This window comes from Motacilla alba, chromosome 8 (assembly GCF_015832195.1).
Source record: "Motacilla alba alba isolate MOTALB_02 chromosome 8, Motacilla_alba_V1.0_pri, whole genome shotgun sequence".
Classification (NCBI taxonomy): Eukaryota; Metazoa; Chordata; class Aves; order Passeriformes; family Motacillidae; genus Motacilla; species Motacilla alba.
Window position 1 is genome coordinate 23,147,147 of NC_052023.1, and position 18,937 is coordinate 23,166,083.

Below are 18,937 nucleotides of genomic sequence, written 5' to 3' on the forward strand. Positions count from 1 at the left end.
AATTAAAAATTAAAACCATCCATGCCATCCTAAAACCACCAAATCCCTCCACATTCTTGTAAAACCACAACCCCACCACATCATTTCTTCTGGAAAGGCCAAGTGTTCCCACATCTCAATCAGACTCAAAGTTTATAACAAGAAAAACCAACTGCCACAAGAAATCCTTTGTTAATAAAATACCAGACAAGACACTGAAGGAAACCAAAACCTTCCTCGCTGCCTTTCCTAAATATTTAACATACCCTGCATTTAAACAAGCTGAGGTCTAAGAACTATTTTGAGAATGAGAATAACCTACAATCTTGCAGGTTTCATTCAGGATTTGTGTCACTGTCATCACTTTGAAAAGAAGCATCAATTTACGTCACATTTTAAGACTGTTTTGGCCTAACATACAGGGTGATACAAGATGACAAAACAAAAAAAGAAACACTGGAAAGTACCATCTGTGACTCAGTCAAAAATTTAGTGCTGTTACTTAATGCAAATGCCAGTCCTTTTATCGGCATTCTTCCAAAGTCCACCTAGACATCGATTTTTGCCGCCATAAAAATTCAACTCCATTATCCAGCCTTCTGAATGAAGAGAACCAATGTCCCACTGCATCATCTTTAACTAATCCAAAATGGTGTATTTTATTGACTGTTTCTTAGTGCAGAAAAGCACCCTTTTTTGGACATTTTCATGTCCCAAAAATGTAAAGAAATGAGACGATTCAGAGGTACTGTTAATGTTGCTCAAGACTCTAAAGTAAAGGTAAATAACTCATGCATACCTGAGGCAACAACTGACACCTGTACTGTACAAAAAGCAAATTACAAAGCTTATGCTGTACCCACAGTTTATCAAAGGGTATATCAAAGGGAAAAAGCAAAACCAACCAAAATCTAGCAAAACTCCAGAAACCACCTTATTCTTATATAGATGCATCTTCAAAAGTATTTTCAATAATACCTCTATTTATGGCATGACAAAATTCTGTCTTCCAAATCTGAAATGATTTTTAAAACCTAATGCAGCAGTTTGCTTTTATTATTTGATCAAATTTTACATGATTTAACTATTTTGGAAGTTATCCACATTAATTGAGAAACCTAATCTTTTCCATGAATTCTCAAAATGGTAAAAAAAAAATTAGGCAAGAATTATAGATGATCACAATTCTTTTACTTTACAAAAATTAATTTTTTTTTCAGAGTTAAAAGCTGTAGTCACTACTGCCTACTATCCAGCTGTGAAATATCCCCTTTTTAAAAAGCAGGCAAATCTGTTTGCTACATCCATCAAAAGTATGATTTTTTTTTCTAACCAAAATTCAGTTGAGAAATGGATGCTGCAAACAACTTCAGATATCCAGCTTTCATTAATGTTAATAAAGGAATGACAGCCCTGTGACAATAATTTGGAGGCACTAAGCCTGAATGAAATATGATGCTGTCCTAGTCATTAAGAAGTGCACTGCCTGGATCCCTCAAACATTTTAATTTTCTTTTTTTCTCTTCCACCATTTCCATATTTTCTACTAGTAGAAGTTAAGCAGTTTGAATGATTTATTGTCCAAATTTCATGCTAGCAGAACAGAATAGAAAAACTATAATAAACTACACAATGACATTTCTTCCCTACCCATCCTCCTATTCATTAAAAAAAATTTACACCCATGAGCACACTTTTGTTAAGTAGCATCTTCTGTACACATTCCATAAATTGAGAGTTTTATGAAACACTGCTTTGGTTTTGCCTGTGAGACTTCTTATGACAACCAGTCAAGTATAAATGTTTTACCTCTTCCAATTCTGTAAGAAAAAAAACCACCTATGAATCTTGCCTTTTTTTTTTTTTTCATTGTAAATATTTGACATGGAATAAAGTGGTTTTTTTCCCCCATTTCTTATCACAATATTCTCCTGGACTTCTGAGCATTAGCACCTGAAGCATTAATATAGTCCTCAAATTCATCAGACTCTGATTTACCCATAGAACAGATAAATCATAGCATGTTCATGACAAAACAGATGCTCAGGAGCATGAAGTGTTGTTTCTTTTTTCTCACAACAATGGAATTGCAGCAAGCAGTCCATGCTAGCATATCCTGGCTAGGACACAGCAAAGTTCTTCTGCTCCAGTTCCAAGTGCAGCCATTTCAGCACACACAGCTAGGATCCAGTTTAAATGTAACATAAATTGCAGTTGGACAATGGTCACACTCTGAAAGAATGCACACTTCTTCCACAGCTTGTCTGGGCAACCTGTTCCAGTGCCCCACCACCCTCACAGGGAAGAATTTCTTCCTGACATTTAATTCAAATCTAAATCTCCCCTTTTAGTTTATTTAAACCGTTCTCCCTTGTCCTATCACTGTGTGAGTGTCGGAATCCAGAACATCCCTCTGGGTGCCCTGGATGGCCAGAGCCACTGGCAGGGGGCTCTGAGACCCTGGCATGCAGCCAAAGACACACGTGGGGTTTTGATCTTAGCCCATGGAGCAAATTACTAACTCTGTATGAAGAATTACAAGCCACACACACAAGTTAGGTATTGTAGTAGAAGTAGTCACCAAGTGAAGGGAAGGATTTCTGAGTGCTGTACAGGGGGGTTTTAAGTCTTCTACGCAGGGGTCCAAGTTTTGTACATGGGGGTCAGGGGTTCTAAGATAGAGGGATTTGGGTGTGCCCTGTCCTCTTTCTTTCTTTCTCCTTCCTAGCCTCCATGTCTTTGGTGATGTTGGCACTCACAGACTGGTTTAGAGTAGAAAGTCACCATTCAATATAGATAGTAGGCATTGGGGGAAAGGTATAAACATGTAGTACGTAATATATGATATAAAAGATAGCACCAGCCCCCTGGGAGGGCAGTGTGCCTTTGTCTGACCTGCTGAACGGGCCACAGCAGTTCAGAGAAAAGAATCTTTTAGATAACCAACAATAAACAACCTTGAGAACAGACAACAGAGGACTACTGAGTCTTTCTTTGAAGGCACAGGTTGGAGGAGAGACTTGTCCATCTTTAGGGGTCACCCCAATCCGGGGCTGGAAACCCCACATGTGAGAATGTCAAAAGACATGCCCCCTCTCTTCCACAAAGCCTCTTTGAGGAAGGCTGCAATGGGGTCTCCCCAGAGCCTTCTGCTCTGCAGCTCTCAGCCTGTCCTGGAACAGAGGAGCTCCAGCCCCACGAGCACCTCCATGGCCCTCTGGACCCGCTCTAACAGGCCCACCACGTCTGCCCCGTGCAGGGCATTCCAGAGCGGGATGCAGCACTGCACGTGGGGTCTCAGGAGGAACAATCCCCTCCCTTCACCTCTGGCCACCCTGCTTTCCACACAGCCCAGGATTCAGTTCACCTTCTGGGCTGTGAGTGCACATCTTGGCTCATGTCCAGCTTTTCATGCACCACAATCCCCAGGTCCTTCATGCCTCTCCCAGCCTGTGACCCTGCTGCAGCACCTTTTGCACTTGCTGAACCTCATTAGGTTCACATGGGCCTTCTCACTCTTCATCGTGTTCAGTTGTGTAACCCAAGGTGCTGGACAATTTCCTTTTTTTTTTTTGTGACACTTTAAGACTTAGGCAAAAATAGCTTTACATATTTGCTGAACATATTTCACACTGGCTTTGTCAGTTACTTGAAGTGAAAAATGATGACAATGAGATGTGTTGCCATAGGAAAAAAAAAAAAAAAGCTGCCTCCCACCACAGCCACCTAAAACATTTGGCATTTCATTTGTTTCAGTGGCCAATACAGATAAGAATGTGTTTGTCCCTGGATTTTGGGAAGTCAGAAAAAAAAAAAGAATTATTTTTCCAATTGTCAATAAAGCTTTCTTTTCTTGTTGTCCTATTTCTCTTTTACAACTACCTCTTAAAAGCTAGAGGTTTTCTCAAGTTATCAGAGATATGCTGTTACCCACTAGAAGCAAGTTTGCAAGATGCAATATGAAAAACGAAGCATTTTCTATACAAACCCCATAGCAATCTCCCTCCTCACCCAAACACCTCAGAAACACATTAAGCATTCACTTTCAGAGAAACTTCTAACTAGTCCTTCTAAACAAGTGAACACCAACTCCCTAAAAACCAATGACTCCCAGAGATGACACAAACCTGTCTCTCTCTAACAAACACCAAACTACAGTTCCTGAATTTTCTATAGAGTATTTTCAAAGCTTACCAATAAGATTTAGTTCTTTAGAGAATGGATCATATACTGCAGACCAACTCTTTACTTAACAGTGGCATCAGATGACATTAGACCAAATCATAATTATTTGTTTAAAAAAAAAAGATAAGTATAAATAAATGTTGATTAGGACCTGGTACTACCCTCCCTAGATAGTTGATAAAATTTAGCCAACAGAAATATAACCCAAGTTTCCCCATTTACTGGAAAACATAAGGGCAGAAGACAGAAATTCACCTACACAGATTCAACTCTAGGGATGTTGTGATCTAGGACTGTACCACCCTCCACACATGCAAAATGGGAGCAGAAATTATCAGTACATTTATTCTGCTGCTGCTAACTGCATTAAATGGAAAACATTTTTAAAGCCCGGTAGAAATCTTTTAGAATAATGGACAGTAATTACAAACTTTCTAAGTTGTGACACTTGAGTAAGTATTACACAGTACATCTCTTTCTATTAAACAGGGAGATAAAAGATGCAGAACCCACAAACTCATACTTAGGGGAAATACACGGGCAGGACAAGCACTTAAAAGCGAAAATATTCTGCCCTAAAGAGCTTACGTAAGTAAATAAGTGGACAAATTTTAAGTGGTAGGCTTCAATTCATCAGTTTAAGTACTGGAAATGAGTGTTTTTTCTTGTGTAATGACAATTGAGGTAAAGTGTGAAAGCACTGGCTATGCCCAAAAATAAACAGCCTATTAAGCATCCACAGCAATTTAATTTCCTATTCCTTTCTCAACTTAAACACCCCAAACATAAAACTGAAAGCAAAACAAATTACCCTTGTGCTTGCCAACCAAAATAAAACCCAAAGTTAAAAATACCTTTACAATTTTTAACACTGTCTATATATACACACACAGAGCAAGCGCATTATGGAAGACTCAGAAGGTGCTGAATTTACTGCTGGATGTCCATGAGATCTAGAGGATCCTGAACTGGGCACTGTGGAAAGCATGCAGGCTCTGCAGGACAGCTCATAAATGCTGGCCTGGCTCTGTGTAACCCAGCCATTGGTGCCTGCAGTGAAGAGCAGCGAGTGAATTTTATTTGTGGTCCCGGTGCAGATCAAATCTGTAATCCCATGTAGGCTACACCCAGCACTAAGGAGTGGGACCCCAGCAAGCAGAGGAGCAGCAACCATACATCACAGTCTGGGGAAGCTGCTCCCAAACTTAATGGGAGAACAAAGATCTGAAGGTTTAGCAAGATTCAAGGAAAGGTGAGAAGTCAAAACATATTAATTTAAACGCACTGAATTCCCATGTGAGTTTTCCAATGCAGAAGTAAATTGGCCTTCACTCACTGTAAAGCAAGGAAATTAAACTACATACAGCTCACTAAATTAATTTTATTCCTAAAGACATCACCAGCCAATGGCAATTTAATGCATTATAACTTATGAATGTTGATGTTGAACACTTTGGTAATTTGCTTTAATTTGCTTGAGTGCCTTGATCTAGATATAGCCTTAAGGAATACTTGTATATTGCCATTTTAGATCGCATCATCCATTGTATTAAGGAGAAAAGGTTATTTGGGAATGGCAGAACAACGAAGTACTTGCTTCAACAGGAAAACACAGACCATTATTGAAGATTCTTAACTTCCTAATGACTCCCAGCCATGCCCAGGTGGCAACAGCTCCACCCTGCAAAGTCCTGATGGGTTTCATTACAAATGAAATATTAATTAACCCATTAAAACAAATCCTGCTTTGGGGAGCTCAGGAGCTACAACAGAAATCTGGGAGGAAGTTCCACAAGGTCTTCAAGCCCCTGAAGTGCGCTGACTGACAGTCACACCAAGGCTACCAGGAAGAACCACAGTCATGTTTCAGACACAGGGGGGGATTTTTTCACCCCAAAGCTTTATACAGCTATTTTTTAAATTGTATTTTGTGTGAGCACAAGGGTACCTCCAGAAACCTATTTATTTGTCACAAAATCCCTTAACAAGCCTGGAATCCAGGAGGATCCAAAGATGAGAAAGGAAGTAACTTGCCATTTTAAATTATTTAATAGCTCCCAGGTCAGCACCAGGCTGGAGAGTGCCACAGAGAGATGAGACTTCAGAGGTCAAGAATCAGTTCATTCCAATAAGAGAATTCTGTGCATTCTGCTAGAAAGCACACAGAGTCCACCATGAATTTCTCCCACAGGAGCTTGGTCATAGGGAGTAAGCCAGACTGCAGCCAGGGCTTTATCAACAGAAAATAAAAACACTAGAATATTAAGCAAAAGAACTGAAAACTAACTAAACTATGTAAAATTAACTGAGATATAAATAATGCAAGAAAATTCTGAATTTTAAACATTTAAAAGAAAAACAAAGAAGTAAAAAGCAAGTAACATTCACAGTAACACCTAAGTTTATTCTGAAGCATAACAGATTCACTACAAATCAGTGTTGGAGTAAGTGAACTACTAATACATAAACCTAGAATACATCTTTATTTTTCCAGCAAGATAATGTCAAAGAGCACATGAAATATATTACAGAAAGGTATAAATGCCTTTCTGCAATTTAACTAGAAGCAAAACATTCCCTCCTACCACCATTATCTTCAGACTTGCCAAAGAAGCTCATGCTACTTCCTTCACCCCCGAGAAAATAAAACATCTGCCCACCCCATCAGCTTTTAATCTTCTTATGGACAGAATTAATTTAGCTTCCTTCTGGGGAATGCGATGGGAGAGAAAACTGGCCAAGCCTATTGGAGCCAAAGTCAGTCTTTTGTTTAAAGGGGAAAAAAGAATAAGAGAGGGGAGGAGGGAAAAAAATACCATAAGCTGTGAACACTCTTTAGTTATGCCCCATTTATTAAGTATCAATACATTTCTATGCATTTTACCATAGTTTAAATATGATGTCACTAAAGAAACACCACTTCACTGAACATATGGCAGAAACTCCCTGAAGCTTGCCAAAGATTAAATGTCAGGTTAATCAATCACTTCCATTCCACTTAGGAGAGGCATCAGGAAAAGTCACATCATTTCCTTAAAGGAATGGTTTTTATTCATAACTGAAAACTTTCACAAATATTAGTATGCTAATATTAGGAACACTATCCTAGTGTTTATATTTAATCCATTCTGGATCTTAACCTGGAGGATGTTGAGTATTTATTACCTTTTATAGTCTATTTCTCTCAGCTCCATATAAAGGAGTAATAAAATAATAGTTGAAAATATTTTCTGTGTACTGCAAATTTCCACCTATAAAATGTTCCCTGCATATGGATTACTGTTATGGTACTCATTCTTTAAAATTATCTAATACTCACATTCATATTTGAAAAGCTTATAATTCACAGTGTTTGGCATTACAAGCCACGTGCAGGCAGCTTTCCAGAGAAGAAAATAAAAGGACATTAAGAGTCTTGCTGAGCCCTGCCAGGGGAAGGAATATAAGAGACATATTGAATCTGTGGTTCTGTTGTGCAGCACAATACCACACATATGCAAGCTACCCATATTAAATATTTAGCTCACCTTAGGTGAGCAAGCTGCCTGATTAGGCAATTTCATTATTCTGAATGGGAACTGTAACAAACCAGCAAACACAGTTTCCAAAAGATTTCAGCTCTGAACAAGAAAGTTGATTAACTTATTAAAGCTTCAGCTTTGAAATCTAAGCCAACTATAAACCTATCCTTTAAAACTAGATGTAACATTCAGGCAGTTCAGAGTCCCCTTCGATTTTAATTTCTAATACAGCATTAAAATCTATTTAGGATTTTAATATGTAGTTTACTGCTTTAATCTGCATTTCACCTGCTGTTCATGTCCAGATATTTTTGGAAGCTTTTTCTTGACATTATTTTCCAGACATAATTATACATGTGAAAGCTACTATAAAAATCACTATTTGCTACAGCACACATCATCACCCTAAAACAGAATGGCCTTTTTAGACCCAGATGAGGTAGCTGCATATGTTCTGTATATTATTATATAGTCTATGTATTATTAGCTACAAAATATTTGTCCTAAGTCATTATAAAGGCCTTTCCATCCACAGGTCTTTTGTTAGTTAGCAACCATGATAAAACACAATTAATCAGGCAGATTATCTGCTTTACTGCTGAGTGTATTCCATTTTTATTTCAGTTATACATAAATCTGTTTGCCTGATTTACACCAAAGGTAAGTGGGGAGTAGGGCTGATGGATAGTGCTGCATAATAGCAGCACTCTGAAGTCTCCTATGCTAAAGCAAAAGCAGAGTTGGTTTTTCCCCACCTCAGCAAAGAGAGCACTTCTCAGTCTGCTTCAGTAACACTCCCTCCCTTCTCCCACAGTACGGCTCCAAATTACTTCTCAATTTCAATAAAACCTGGAGAAAAGTTATTGCCTTTGTCAACTTTTATGAAAATTGCTGGCCAGGGAAATTAAACCCTGGAATTACTGCTCCCAGGGAATGAAAGGCAGGCAGTGCTTTCTCTGTGTCTCCTCAAAACAAGCACCAAGCCACCCAAAATCACCCATCTGTAACTCAGCAGCTGCACTTCCCTCCAGGCCAAGGGAGGGCACGAGGAGACACCCACCTCTCTTGAAGAAACCTAGAGTTTTTTAACAATATTCTAAATCAAAAGTACTATGAATTTACTGCCAGTAGACTGACAGTTAACTACAAGCAAACTTATCACATCACTACATCACTTTGCTTAGTCACACCAAGTTTTCCTTCGCACTTCAACTGAATTTTAAAAGCATATCTGTTGCTCATGCACAAAACTGACTCATATATCTTCATGGAGAGACAGAAAGGAAGATATTTAAATTCCAAAAATACATCCTAAGTTTCTTAAAGCAGCAAACCAGCTGAATAGTTGGACTTCCTCAACCTTAATGCGCCAAATGCAAGATGAAATAAAAATGTGAGATGAAATAAAAACATGCTTTGTTAATATTCATGTTATATAAAGTCTAACTAACAGTTTTATAGGTGTGAGAAACAAGTTCGTGGGAATTGGATTTACAAAGTATTATCTGAATCGATATTATAATGTTGTTAACATTAAGATAATAATTTATGTTATGAAGTGGTTAACGTTGTTACAGTAGCCTAGTTGTGAAATTGGTTTTCACGAGGACAGTATGGTTTGGTGGGCTGCAATGTGGGTTCATGAGTTTGCATTGGACAGACTGTTGCTAGCCAAACTTCTGAGACACAACCCCAAAAGGAGAACTTCATCCAGTGAGGACCCTGACAACCACAGTGACGAAACCACATCGGTGCCAGAGAGTGACATGGGGTGAGACCATGTAAAACCCAAAATAAATATGCATAAAGCTGATGCAATATCAGGTGATAAAAGGTGAAGACACCATTTTGTGCACAAGCCTCTGGCATTTCGCCACACTCCCAGCACTGTCCCTTTTGCTTTGCTGATTTTTTTTGTTTTCAATAAAACTCATTCACACTTGAGGTCTGGGTCATACATAACAACAGGCCAGCTAATTAAGTAATGTATTTGTAAAAAACATAGTTGTTCTCAAAGTTATTTATCAATTTCTTTCCATTTACCAGCTGCCTTAGATAAATGTGACACTTTAGGTACATTGGGCAAACCTTCATTATTTAAAATAATTAAGTACTACAGATGCATAGATCCAAGGTTAGCCTTTTACATTTCAAAAGAAAATAAAAATGTGTGTCTCTCAAAGAAATTTGCATTCAGGCTACACATTTATTGATTCACAAAGGTAAGGAACCAGATTTATTTTTACCAGATCACCTTCTTCAGTGTTAAGTCCCATTTGCATGAGGCACGTGTTACTTACAAAAGTCCCAAACCAAAAATCTCAAGAAAATCCCACAAGCCTTTTGGGAACAAAGAGGGCCAACAGAGAAAGTGATGAATGAGATTTAAACTAGCCAATGCATCACGCAGTGCCTGCCTACATGCACTTGCATACACACACATCTCACCTGGACTCCCTCAGCTCAGCTGAGTTTGAGATGAATAAAAAGCCAGGACCCACCCTTGCAGCAGCAGTGATGTGAGTGCTGTCAGCACTAGCATATTGCTCAGGGCAAGCACAAACCCAGCTCCAGATGGCAGCCCAGCAGCTCGCAGTCACAGGTACATTCTGGGAGGAATGATCACTGCTGCCCAAATGCCAGGTGAGTGAGCCATAGCTAATGCAGAGTTCATTATATGGCCTTTGCAGTCATTTACCTAACGAGAGAGCCTGCACTGAACACTTACCCAGAACCACCAGGAGCAAACCTGAGTGAAACCTTGGCCTACAGACATCATCCTAAAAGTGAGGACACTGATTCAACAGCAAACCGTGTGGCTGCCTGAAGGACACAGGCAGATTAACACCTGGATTTAGATGGAACACTAAAATCTCACAAATTTCAAGACCTAAATATAGTCACTCTTAATCAATTACCTTCTTAAATGGTGCAAGAAGGAGCTGCCAAAAAAGCTTAAAATATGTTCTGTTTTGCTATTCTAACTGGATCTTCTCATTAGTTCTGTTGCACTACCTGGAAATAGTGCCCAATGACATCACTTACAATCCATCCCCAAAAAGACTAAGAACCAGGGCTCTTGCCTCAGCATTCCATCAACATTTGCCTCTAAAGTTCTGTCTCAGCTCTGAGCCCTGCAGGTTTAATGCATTTAGAAAAGACTATCCTTGCCTTACATATTCTGACAGAGCAGCTGAAGAACACCTGCCCATGCCACACTGCTGTAATAACTGTGTACCTGTGAACAAAATTTGCCACTTTGAGATAGAGATAGCCTCTGGTATCACACACTCCCAGCCACAAAGTGAAAGAATTCAATAGAAGGGAAGAAAACCTCAATTAAACAACTAAATAAACCCACAAGTGCAAGAAAAAGGAAAGGAAATGGACCTTAAAAAAAACAACACTACAACACAGTCCACATAGTCCTTAAGTGTGTTCAAAGAGGGCAACAGTAAGGAGTAAGCACAGAATGTATAAAAATAATTGTAAACAAATCATAAAGGAGAGTGTGCTCTAGCTTAAGGAAGTAGTAGTAAATGGCATGAGTGAGATATACATGAGCCTGGGCTCTGAGGCAGTTCCTATGGATATTGCTAAGGTAACAAGCTATCCTACTTTCCAAGCTCAGAAGAAGGTATGACTATGACACTAAGGTAAATACGAGCAAGTACTCCAAGTAGAAAAAGCAGAAACCTTGTTTCACAAATAATGAATGCTACCTTACTCTATTACAAACAAACTAAGCAGTAAAGTGTCATAGGGCCTCATGACAATGGTATAATCTCAAAAGCTGACCAGAGAAGGAAATCTTGACTCAGTTCTCACATCAGTTACATGAATTACTCAGATCATTCTTTTACTGTAATTTTTATTGAGTTACTGTATTATGAATTGCAAAGTGTGCTAGAAGCCTTCAAAACTGCATCAAAACTCTAATTCCGAGACAAGAGGATGGCTACCCATAACCTGCAGGTAGAAGGAGGTATGTTAAAGTGAATTATTTTTTGTTCCCCAATCTGACACATGCTCATTTCTATTGGGTCTGCAAGACCTTTACATCACCTTCAGTAGGTGTGAATAAATTACAACCCTACATAACAGCAGAGTTGTTCTTTCCCCAGAACTGTCAGGTGAAGATGCAGCTGTTAGACATTCATGAGATGCTTGGAGATAATTTGTAGAGGGAAAGGTGTTACCCCAGTTGTTTGAAATAAGCTTGTGCAGTGCATGATGTCTGATTGCTCAGAACTCTTAGGACAAAGTATAAAAATCTGTAGCTCAGGTTCAGTTGGTAGCACTGAGCAGCACCCTATAAAACTTTGATTACACACAAACCCAAAGACCTGAGAAACAAATGAATCTAAGCAGAAACCTATGCAGGACTCAAGTAAAGGTGGACATCCAATCCAAAGAACACAAATGAAGTGTCCTAGGCAGTTTTACTTGGGGCGATGTTTCCAGATGAGAGTGACTCCTGAAACATTTCTAAAGGATCCCAGTCCTAGTGCACTGTGTGCATGGCAGATGAGTTTCTCAGGGGATACCCCTAGGGCTGGCAAAGACACTCCTGCCATGCAGCTTTGGATAAAGACAGGTCTAGGAGGTCATCTCAGAGCTCATACCAAGCATGCCTGAGGCTCTCAAGCCCTTTAAAGTAAAGCTTCCTGGATGTCTAAAGCTCTCGTTGAATGTATTCTCAAAAATGCTTTGGGTTCCCCTGCCTGGCACTCCTCCATTCTCACCTCTCAGGACCTGCCAGCCGTGCCACGAGCACCCAGAGCACTGCCACCCACAGCTGAGCTGTGCACCCAGAGCACTGCCACCCACAGCTGAGCTGTGCACCCAGAGCACTGCCACCCACAGCTGAGCTGTGCACACAGCAGTGACCCCAGGCACGCTGGCTCAGGGGCAAAGCTGCACAGCTCCAGGTCTTGCTCCCTCTTGTTCAGCAGTCCACTGGTGCCACACAGCAATGCCTAACTTCCTGAGGCATGACTGATGATACAACATGCCTGTCTTTAGTTCAATTTGCAGTTCTGAGCCCCAGCATAAAAGAACAGCTATTACAGGGAGCAAACCAGGCAGTTCTATTGTGTAATGCATACAGCAGTCAGATATCTTGGCACAGATGTACACGACTTACAATCCCAAAGAAAACGAGTGCACCATTGTTCAACCTTACACATTTTCTTGAAAGCAGCATTTGTATGTGATTTTTCTTGGTCTGTATCAGCTTCACTATTTACACTCAAACTCTCAAGGGAAAGCAATTGAATATTTGAAACACAACCGAGGCAAAGAAATGCCAACCACTGAAACTGTTGTGTGGGCCTTAAATATAAAATACAGCAATAGTTCTTGGTTGCATTTTATCCACTCTCATTAGAGTAATACAGACACACAAAGCCTTCTTGTCTGCTACCCCAGAGCATTGTTAGGTTGTTGGCAGACTGCTCTGGAGAAACATCCATTTCTCCAGCTAAAAGATTTTTTGAGTTCGTGGCCATGTCCTGGCCCTTAACCCTAATGGACCAAGGACCTCACGGGTATGTCTGGATTAGTTACAGAGGAGTATACTTACAGTGAAAAATAATTTACAAACCAAATAAAAACAAGTATCTACCTCAAGTATCATCTATGGAAAAACATCTGCCCTCTATGCAAATCTATGTGGCTTTATGATTTTATATTATTACAGTTTTCCTCACCTCCTCTTGCTGGTTAAAAACTGAATAGGATGCAGAGAGAATTCACAGAATGCTGCTCAGCCTGCAGAGGGGAGTGGGGTGTAGGCAGGCTGCTGTTGCACTCACCCTGGGAATAATGACCACCTTATGCACAGGCTGCACGGAAATTATGCAGCACTTCAGAGCCTGTTGCAAACATTTCAAAGAGTTCATTGTTTTGCTGACTCCTCCCTCAATCCCACTGCTTCCCAATATTTTAATGAGATTAGGACATGACACAGAAAACTGCTGATGTGGATAAGATAGTATCTCTCTTCCATCTCTAATATTAAAGATGTATTAAGTTTTTATTTCTTTTTAAAAGTATTATTTATCTGAACACTGAGAAACAATGTCCAACTCCACCATATGCTTCTAAACAGCCATTCTGAATTTTGGCATTGAATCACAAATTGCTCATGATCAATTACAGGATCCTGCAGATTTACCTCCTCACACAGAAGCATATCAATTTTCTAAGTCTTTTTTATATAAAACACATGCACACACCATGTTAATTGTTTCTGCCCCAACCACTTCCTCTCCAATGGTTTAGTCTGTAAAGTGCCACAATTTAGTAATTTGTTTATACTACACACTATTCCTTTGAAGATACACCAGAGGTGGTTAAACAACCTCTCAGTTAAAAAAACTACAAAGGTTATACCCAACTCAAATGATTTTGAGGGCAATAACAGTAAAATCCTTTGATTAATTAACTCCCCTAATCTGATACTGACTGAAAAATGCTGTTGATCTTAGGGGTGCTGAACCAGTCTCCAATTCTTCTGAAATTAGACCTGCTTGTACTGTGGTTTACATAGAAACTCCTTTTTAATTACTTGGTTTCTGCTAGGATTATGAAATGTATCTGTTGTAAATGAAACGTAGTGCATTTACTTCAATTATTGATATTCTCATATGTTTACTCGGAGCACTTTTACCCAGAGACTGCTGAAAAGCCTTACAATGGTAAGTGGGATGTTACTTTTGTCAGTTTGGAGGAAAAATATCACTCAACTCAGAAGCACTGAAAATTTACATAGAATTTCTTACTTAGAAAGTTTGAATACATCACAGAAATTTGCATTCGAGTTTGTTGTCAGTGAAATCCTCCAGTGAAATCCTCACTAACTATACTGATCATACAGGTGTAGCTCCAGATGCCCCAGGAAGGCCATCAGCTCAGTCCTACAGGAGCTCTTGCACCTGCCTGTTCACTCAATGGGAAGAGGAAGAAATGCCAACAGTGCTCTGGCTGCCTACAAGTGCAGATGATCAATGACACATTCCATTGCTAGCAGCAAAAACCAAAGCCAAAGGAAGCTCCCAAGCTTCAGCAGCCCTGAATGCTAAAAGAAACCCCAAGTTGAAAACAGGAGATTTTTCCAGGGGAAAAAGAAAAAAATCATTTCTAAAAGGGCCCAGTGCAGTGCTATGCAGTTCTTGTTCACTTGAACACAAGTTTCAGCTGAATCCTGAATCACAGCTCCTGACCAGCCAGGGCACTCAGAACTCAGAGGAAATCACCCTACAGAACTCCATAGCCTTTCATGCTATTTCTTTCTTTCATATTAAAGCCATGAGAACTCAAGGATAAAAGCACAAAGATGAGTAAAACCAGCATCACCATGACTATTACTGTAACGGATAAACAAATATTATTTGCAAGTGCACACAGTCAATACAAAGCATGCCCTCAGCTTGGAAGAGTTTAGCTTTACCAGGTGCTCACAGAACAAGCAACTTCTTCCCATCCTGCCCTAGGTGCAGCTAACTGGTCTGTTCTGATCTTTGCATCTTGAGCTGCACTAGCTGTTCAATGATTCACATATCCTAGTTACACCAATGAATAGTCCAAAATTCCACTTCATTGTATGTAAAAGGTGAGAGCCTCCTTCTAGGCTTCCACCGAATGACACTGGCCTCCAAGCTAACATTACCCTTTAGAACAGCAGGAGGCTAAAGCCCCAAACACGTCAAATTTACACAAGTGACAAAGAATCTTCAGAATATCAGCTTAAGCATCACCTCACACCCTGTGCGGTACAGAAATACAAACATACTTCTCTTCCAAAGATTGATGCACCTCAAACACCAAACTTCCCTGGATAAAAAACAGATTATGTTCTGCTACACGGGGGATTATGCTTGGAAGTGAAGGCTGCAGGGAGACCTGCAGGTTTTGGAAAGTCATGCTGAACAGTTTGCTACCTGAACTGCTGGGGAGCCAGCAGAAAGAGGTACCACCACTAGCTTACTTACTAATTTCCAAAACATCATCAATCCAGGAAAACAGAAGGTGCCACACGTAATAAAATAAGGAAAAAATATTTGAAAAAATCTTTCTGAGAAAAATGCCTTGTTATAAACAATTCCAGGTCTAGAATAATGAGATCATGCCTTCACAATAAAAATTCAATAAATAAGTCAGTTCTTCCTAAGAGGTAGTGTGCCAATCAAGCAAAAACCCTGTTACAGGGAAGAACTGCCAGCAGCACAAGTTATTTTAGCTGACATTACTTCAGAAAAAGCCCACCATTCACCATCTGCTCTGGCACAAATTCTGAAAGCTAAGAAAGTTTCCAACATCACTGATGAAAAGAAAGCAGTCGAGATGAAGAAGTTTTTGTTTTGCTGTCAAAAAGAACAAGCAGCTAGGACAGCTCACATTTCAGCAAGAACAAACACAAAACATAAGTTTTGCACATTTCATTAAAATCATTACAGAGAATTAGAGCAAGGCAGAGTGCAAGAGTAGGGAATGTAACACAAAAAAAAAAGCTTTTTACAAATTTTGTATGAGAAGTAGGTGAGCAACTCCAAACAGTGGATCACTTCACACGAGAGGTAAGAACTGTAAGTTTTAAGGCAATCTGACCACACTCCAGAAAGACATTAATGGAAGCAAACACCACAGGAAAAATGGAGGAGCCATCATGTCAAGGAGAGCAATGGCATAAAAAAAGAAGCTTTCAAACGTGAGCATCCATCTGGAAATCAGAGGGCTGAAGTTTGAAGACAGCCTCTAACCAAGAGCTTCCTAGAACTCTTAATTCCTTTCAAATGTTTGATGAGCTCCTACAGGAATTATACCAATACTATGAGGACAGCCATGAGACCATGCAGGTGAATGAATTCCAATGCTATCCTCCATATTCCCATGATTTAGCCAATGAGTATGATGTACTTTCCCATTAAACACTTAGGGGAAACAATTACTTTCCCATTTCCTCCCTAGTTTTGTCTAGCATAAAAAGACAAACTAACCACAAAAAAACCTTGAGTAAAAGCAAAACGTGAAACTTGACAAGTGGCAGGAGATTAACTATTCTCCACAAAAATATGATCAGACATTAAGAGTTAGAACTGAGTGGTCCATCACTATGACAAAGTTTAGACAAAGCAGATGAACATATTTAACAGATTTATTTCTCCCCCATCTGAAACACAAAGCCAGGATGTCGCTGCAATTTATGAATGAGCTAAATACTGAGGGCACCTTTTTAATAGTCTGGAAAATAAGGCTCCAAAAATCCCTCACCAGTTCTTTCTTAGACAAAAGCTAAGTAACAGATGGAGTTTTAATATTTCTCATGACACCAGATGATGCTTTATGTGCAGTCATGCACTCTTAAACAGCTATTTTAAAAAATTCTGGTTTATGTTTAAAAAAGGTTTACTCGTAATTTAATATCTATTATATTTTCTTCCTAAATGGAAGAAACCAGCAAGGATGGTTTAACAACCTCAAAACCCTAGGCAGTATGCTCAATACATGAGGTAGGATTCCTAGGACAAAAAACCTTACTTATTTTATGATCTTAAAAAAAACATATAATTTTTAAAATTAATGTGCATCTCTTCACTTTTACAGATTTTACACTTATAAGCTTAAAACATTTTAACATTTCTGCTTTACTATAATCTTGCTTTTCTCTTTCCTCTTTCATTTTCCTCCCCACAGAGCAATTTAAACAGAACCTATTTATTAACCCATTTCAAATCCCTACCCCTTGCAGCAGGTATGATATCCCATACAAACAACACTTTGGTTCCTCATAAAGCAGCCCAAAATTCATGCAAAGTTCGAGAACAAATCTTCAGACATAACAGGTTATCTTTTTTCTTCATCCAGTCAATTTCTGAATTCATCTAGAAATTACACTAGTTACTGCTAAGTAGATTCTTTCATTAAATATTCCCTTCCATTTTCTTTTACAGTATCCTAAGTCACGAGGAGTTGGAAATTACAGATTTGGGAAAGGACTTTTATCAAACAAAAAACCTTGTGATGTTTTTCAGAAATTTCTACTTAAGATATTATTTTATGTTCAAATAAGAAGAGCAAACTAGAAGTAGTTCATGTGTTTAGGAGAGTGTTACGTGCTGTCTATTCACCACATTTACATAGGTATGCAGCTGGCAAAAACCTTAATGAGGGCACTACAGCAGTTTTCTAGCATCTGTCATACTTATCATCAGATCAAAAGAGCATTTATTTATTTGAGAGCATTCAACCCACTTGCACAAAAGCAGACAAACACTGGCCAAAGAAAGAAAAGGGAATCTGTCTGAGGGTCTCTCTTTCTCACCTGTGAATGCTTCAATTCCCACTGACAGCACTGTACAGCCATACAATACAAGTCCATCTCACCAGGCTAGAAAGCTTTAACAGTAATGCTGAGGTCTAACTCGTCCACCACCAAAAAAATTTATTTTGTTAAATGCAGAGCGGGAAACAGAGCGATACTCCAAAACCTGGGCTCATTACTTCAGTTTTCTGAGTGTAGTTTTATCACTTAAGTCCTTTCCAGACACACCTAAGGTCAGCAAAAATCTGGGTATGTTAAGTATAAGAGAAAAAGGCTGCACCTCAAGAAGCCTTCCCAGCACACCTTTTTACTGCAAACAAACAAACCCCTGGGGCACAGACCTCTAGAACACACAGATCAAACAAAACACATTTTGGCTTGTCATAGACAAGAATTTTCACTAATTGTTACTCAGTCTAAATGACCTTCCAGAGCCCAGGCCAGGAGGACAAGCTCTCTCTATCTCCAAACACAGACTGCATCTATGTTTACAATCATGTCTATAAAACATATTTAAGCCAGGACTTCCCACTCACCGTCACAGACTTCAGAGTCATCCCGTGGTAGGTGCCCATGGTGTCAATCTTGAAGCCTTCCGTTTCTGCAAAGAGAAAGAAGCTTCTGTAAATCCTGGTGAACACAGCAGTGTCTTGTCTAAATGGACAACACTGGAGACCTCTCTGGAATTCTTTTGTCAAAGAACACATCTTGCTGCTGGTGGTGGTTTAGGTTCTGTTTTCAGTAGAAAACCTGGGTAGTCAGTAGGAAATCTGCTTTCTTCAGCAGAGGTCAGTTTGAGTCTGCTGCTTTCTCTAACCATTTAACATGTCCTATATTTGAATTAGTACAGAAAGCTACTATGCCATTATTTGCTAATTATCTATTTGCTACCTGAGTAGCTTCTAAATAGTACTTTTCCTGCTGCATG

At 39.3% G+C, this 18,937-nt stretch overlaps 1 protein-coding gene across 1 annotated transcript in view; it reads right to left on the bottom strand.

The window, feature by feature from the left end:
* CDC73 (cell division cycle 73) overlaps positions 1-18,937 on the bottom strand; it is a 103,437-nt gene that overhangs the window by 53,841 nt on the left and 30,659 nt on the right. The window contains exon 10 of the mRNA XM_038143688.1: positions 18,546-18,610. Within this exon, the coding sequence (XP_037999616.1) occupies positions 18,546-18,610 (65 nt within the window). The remainder of the gene's footprint in view (positions 1-18,545; positions 18,611-18,937) is intronic.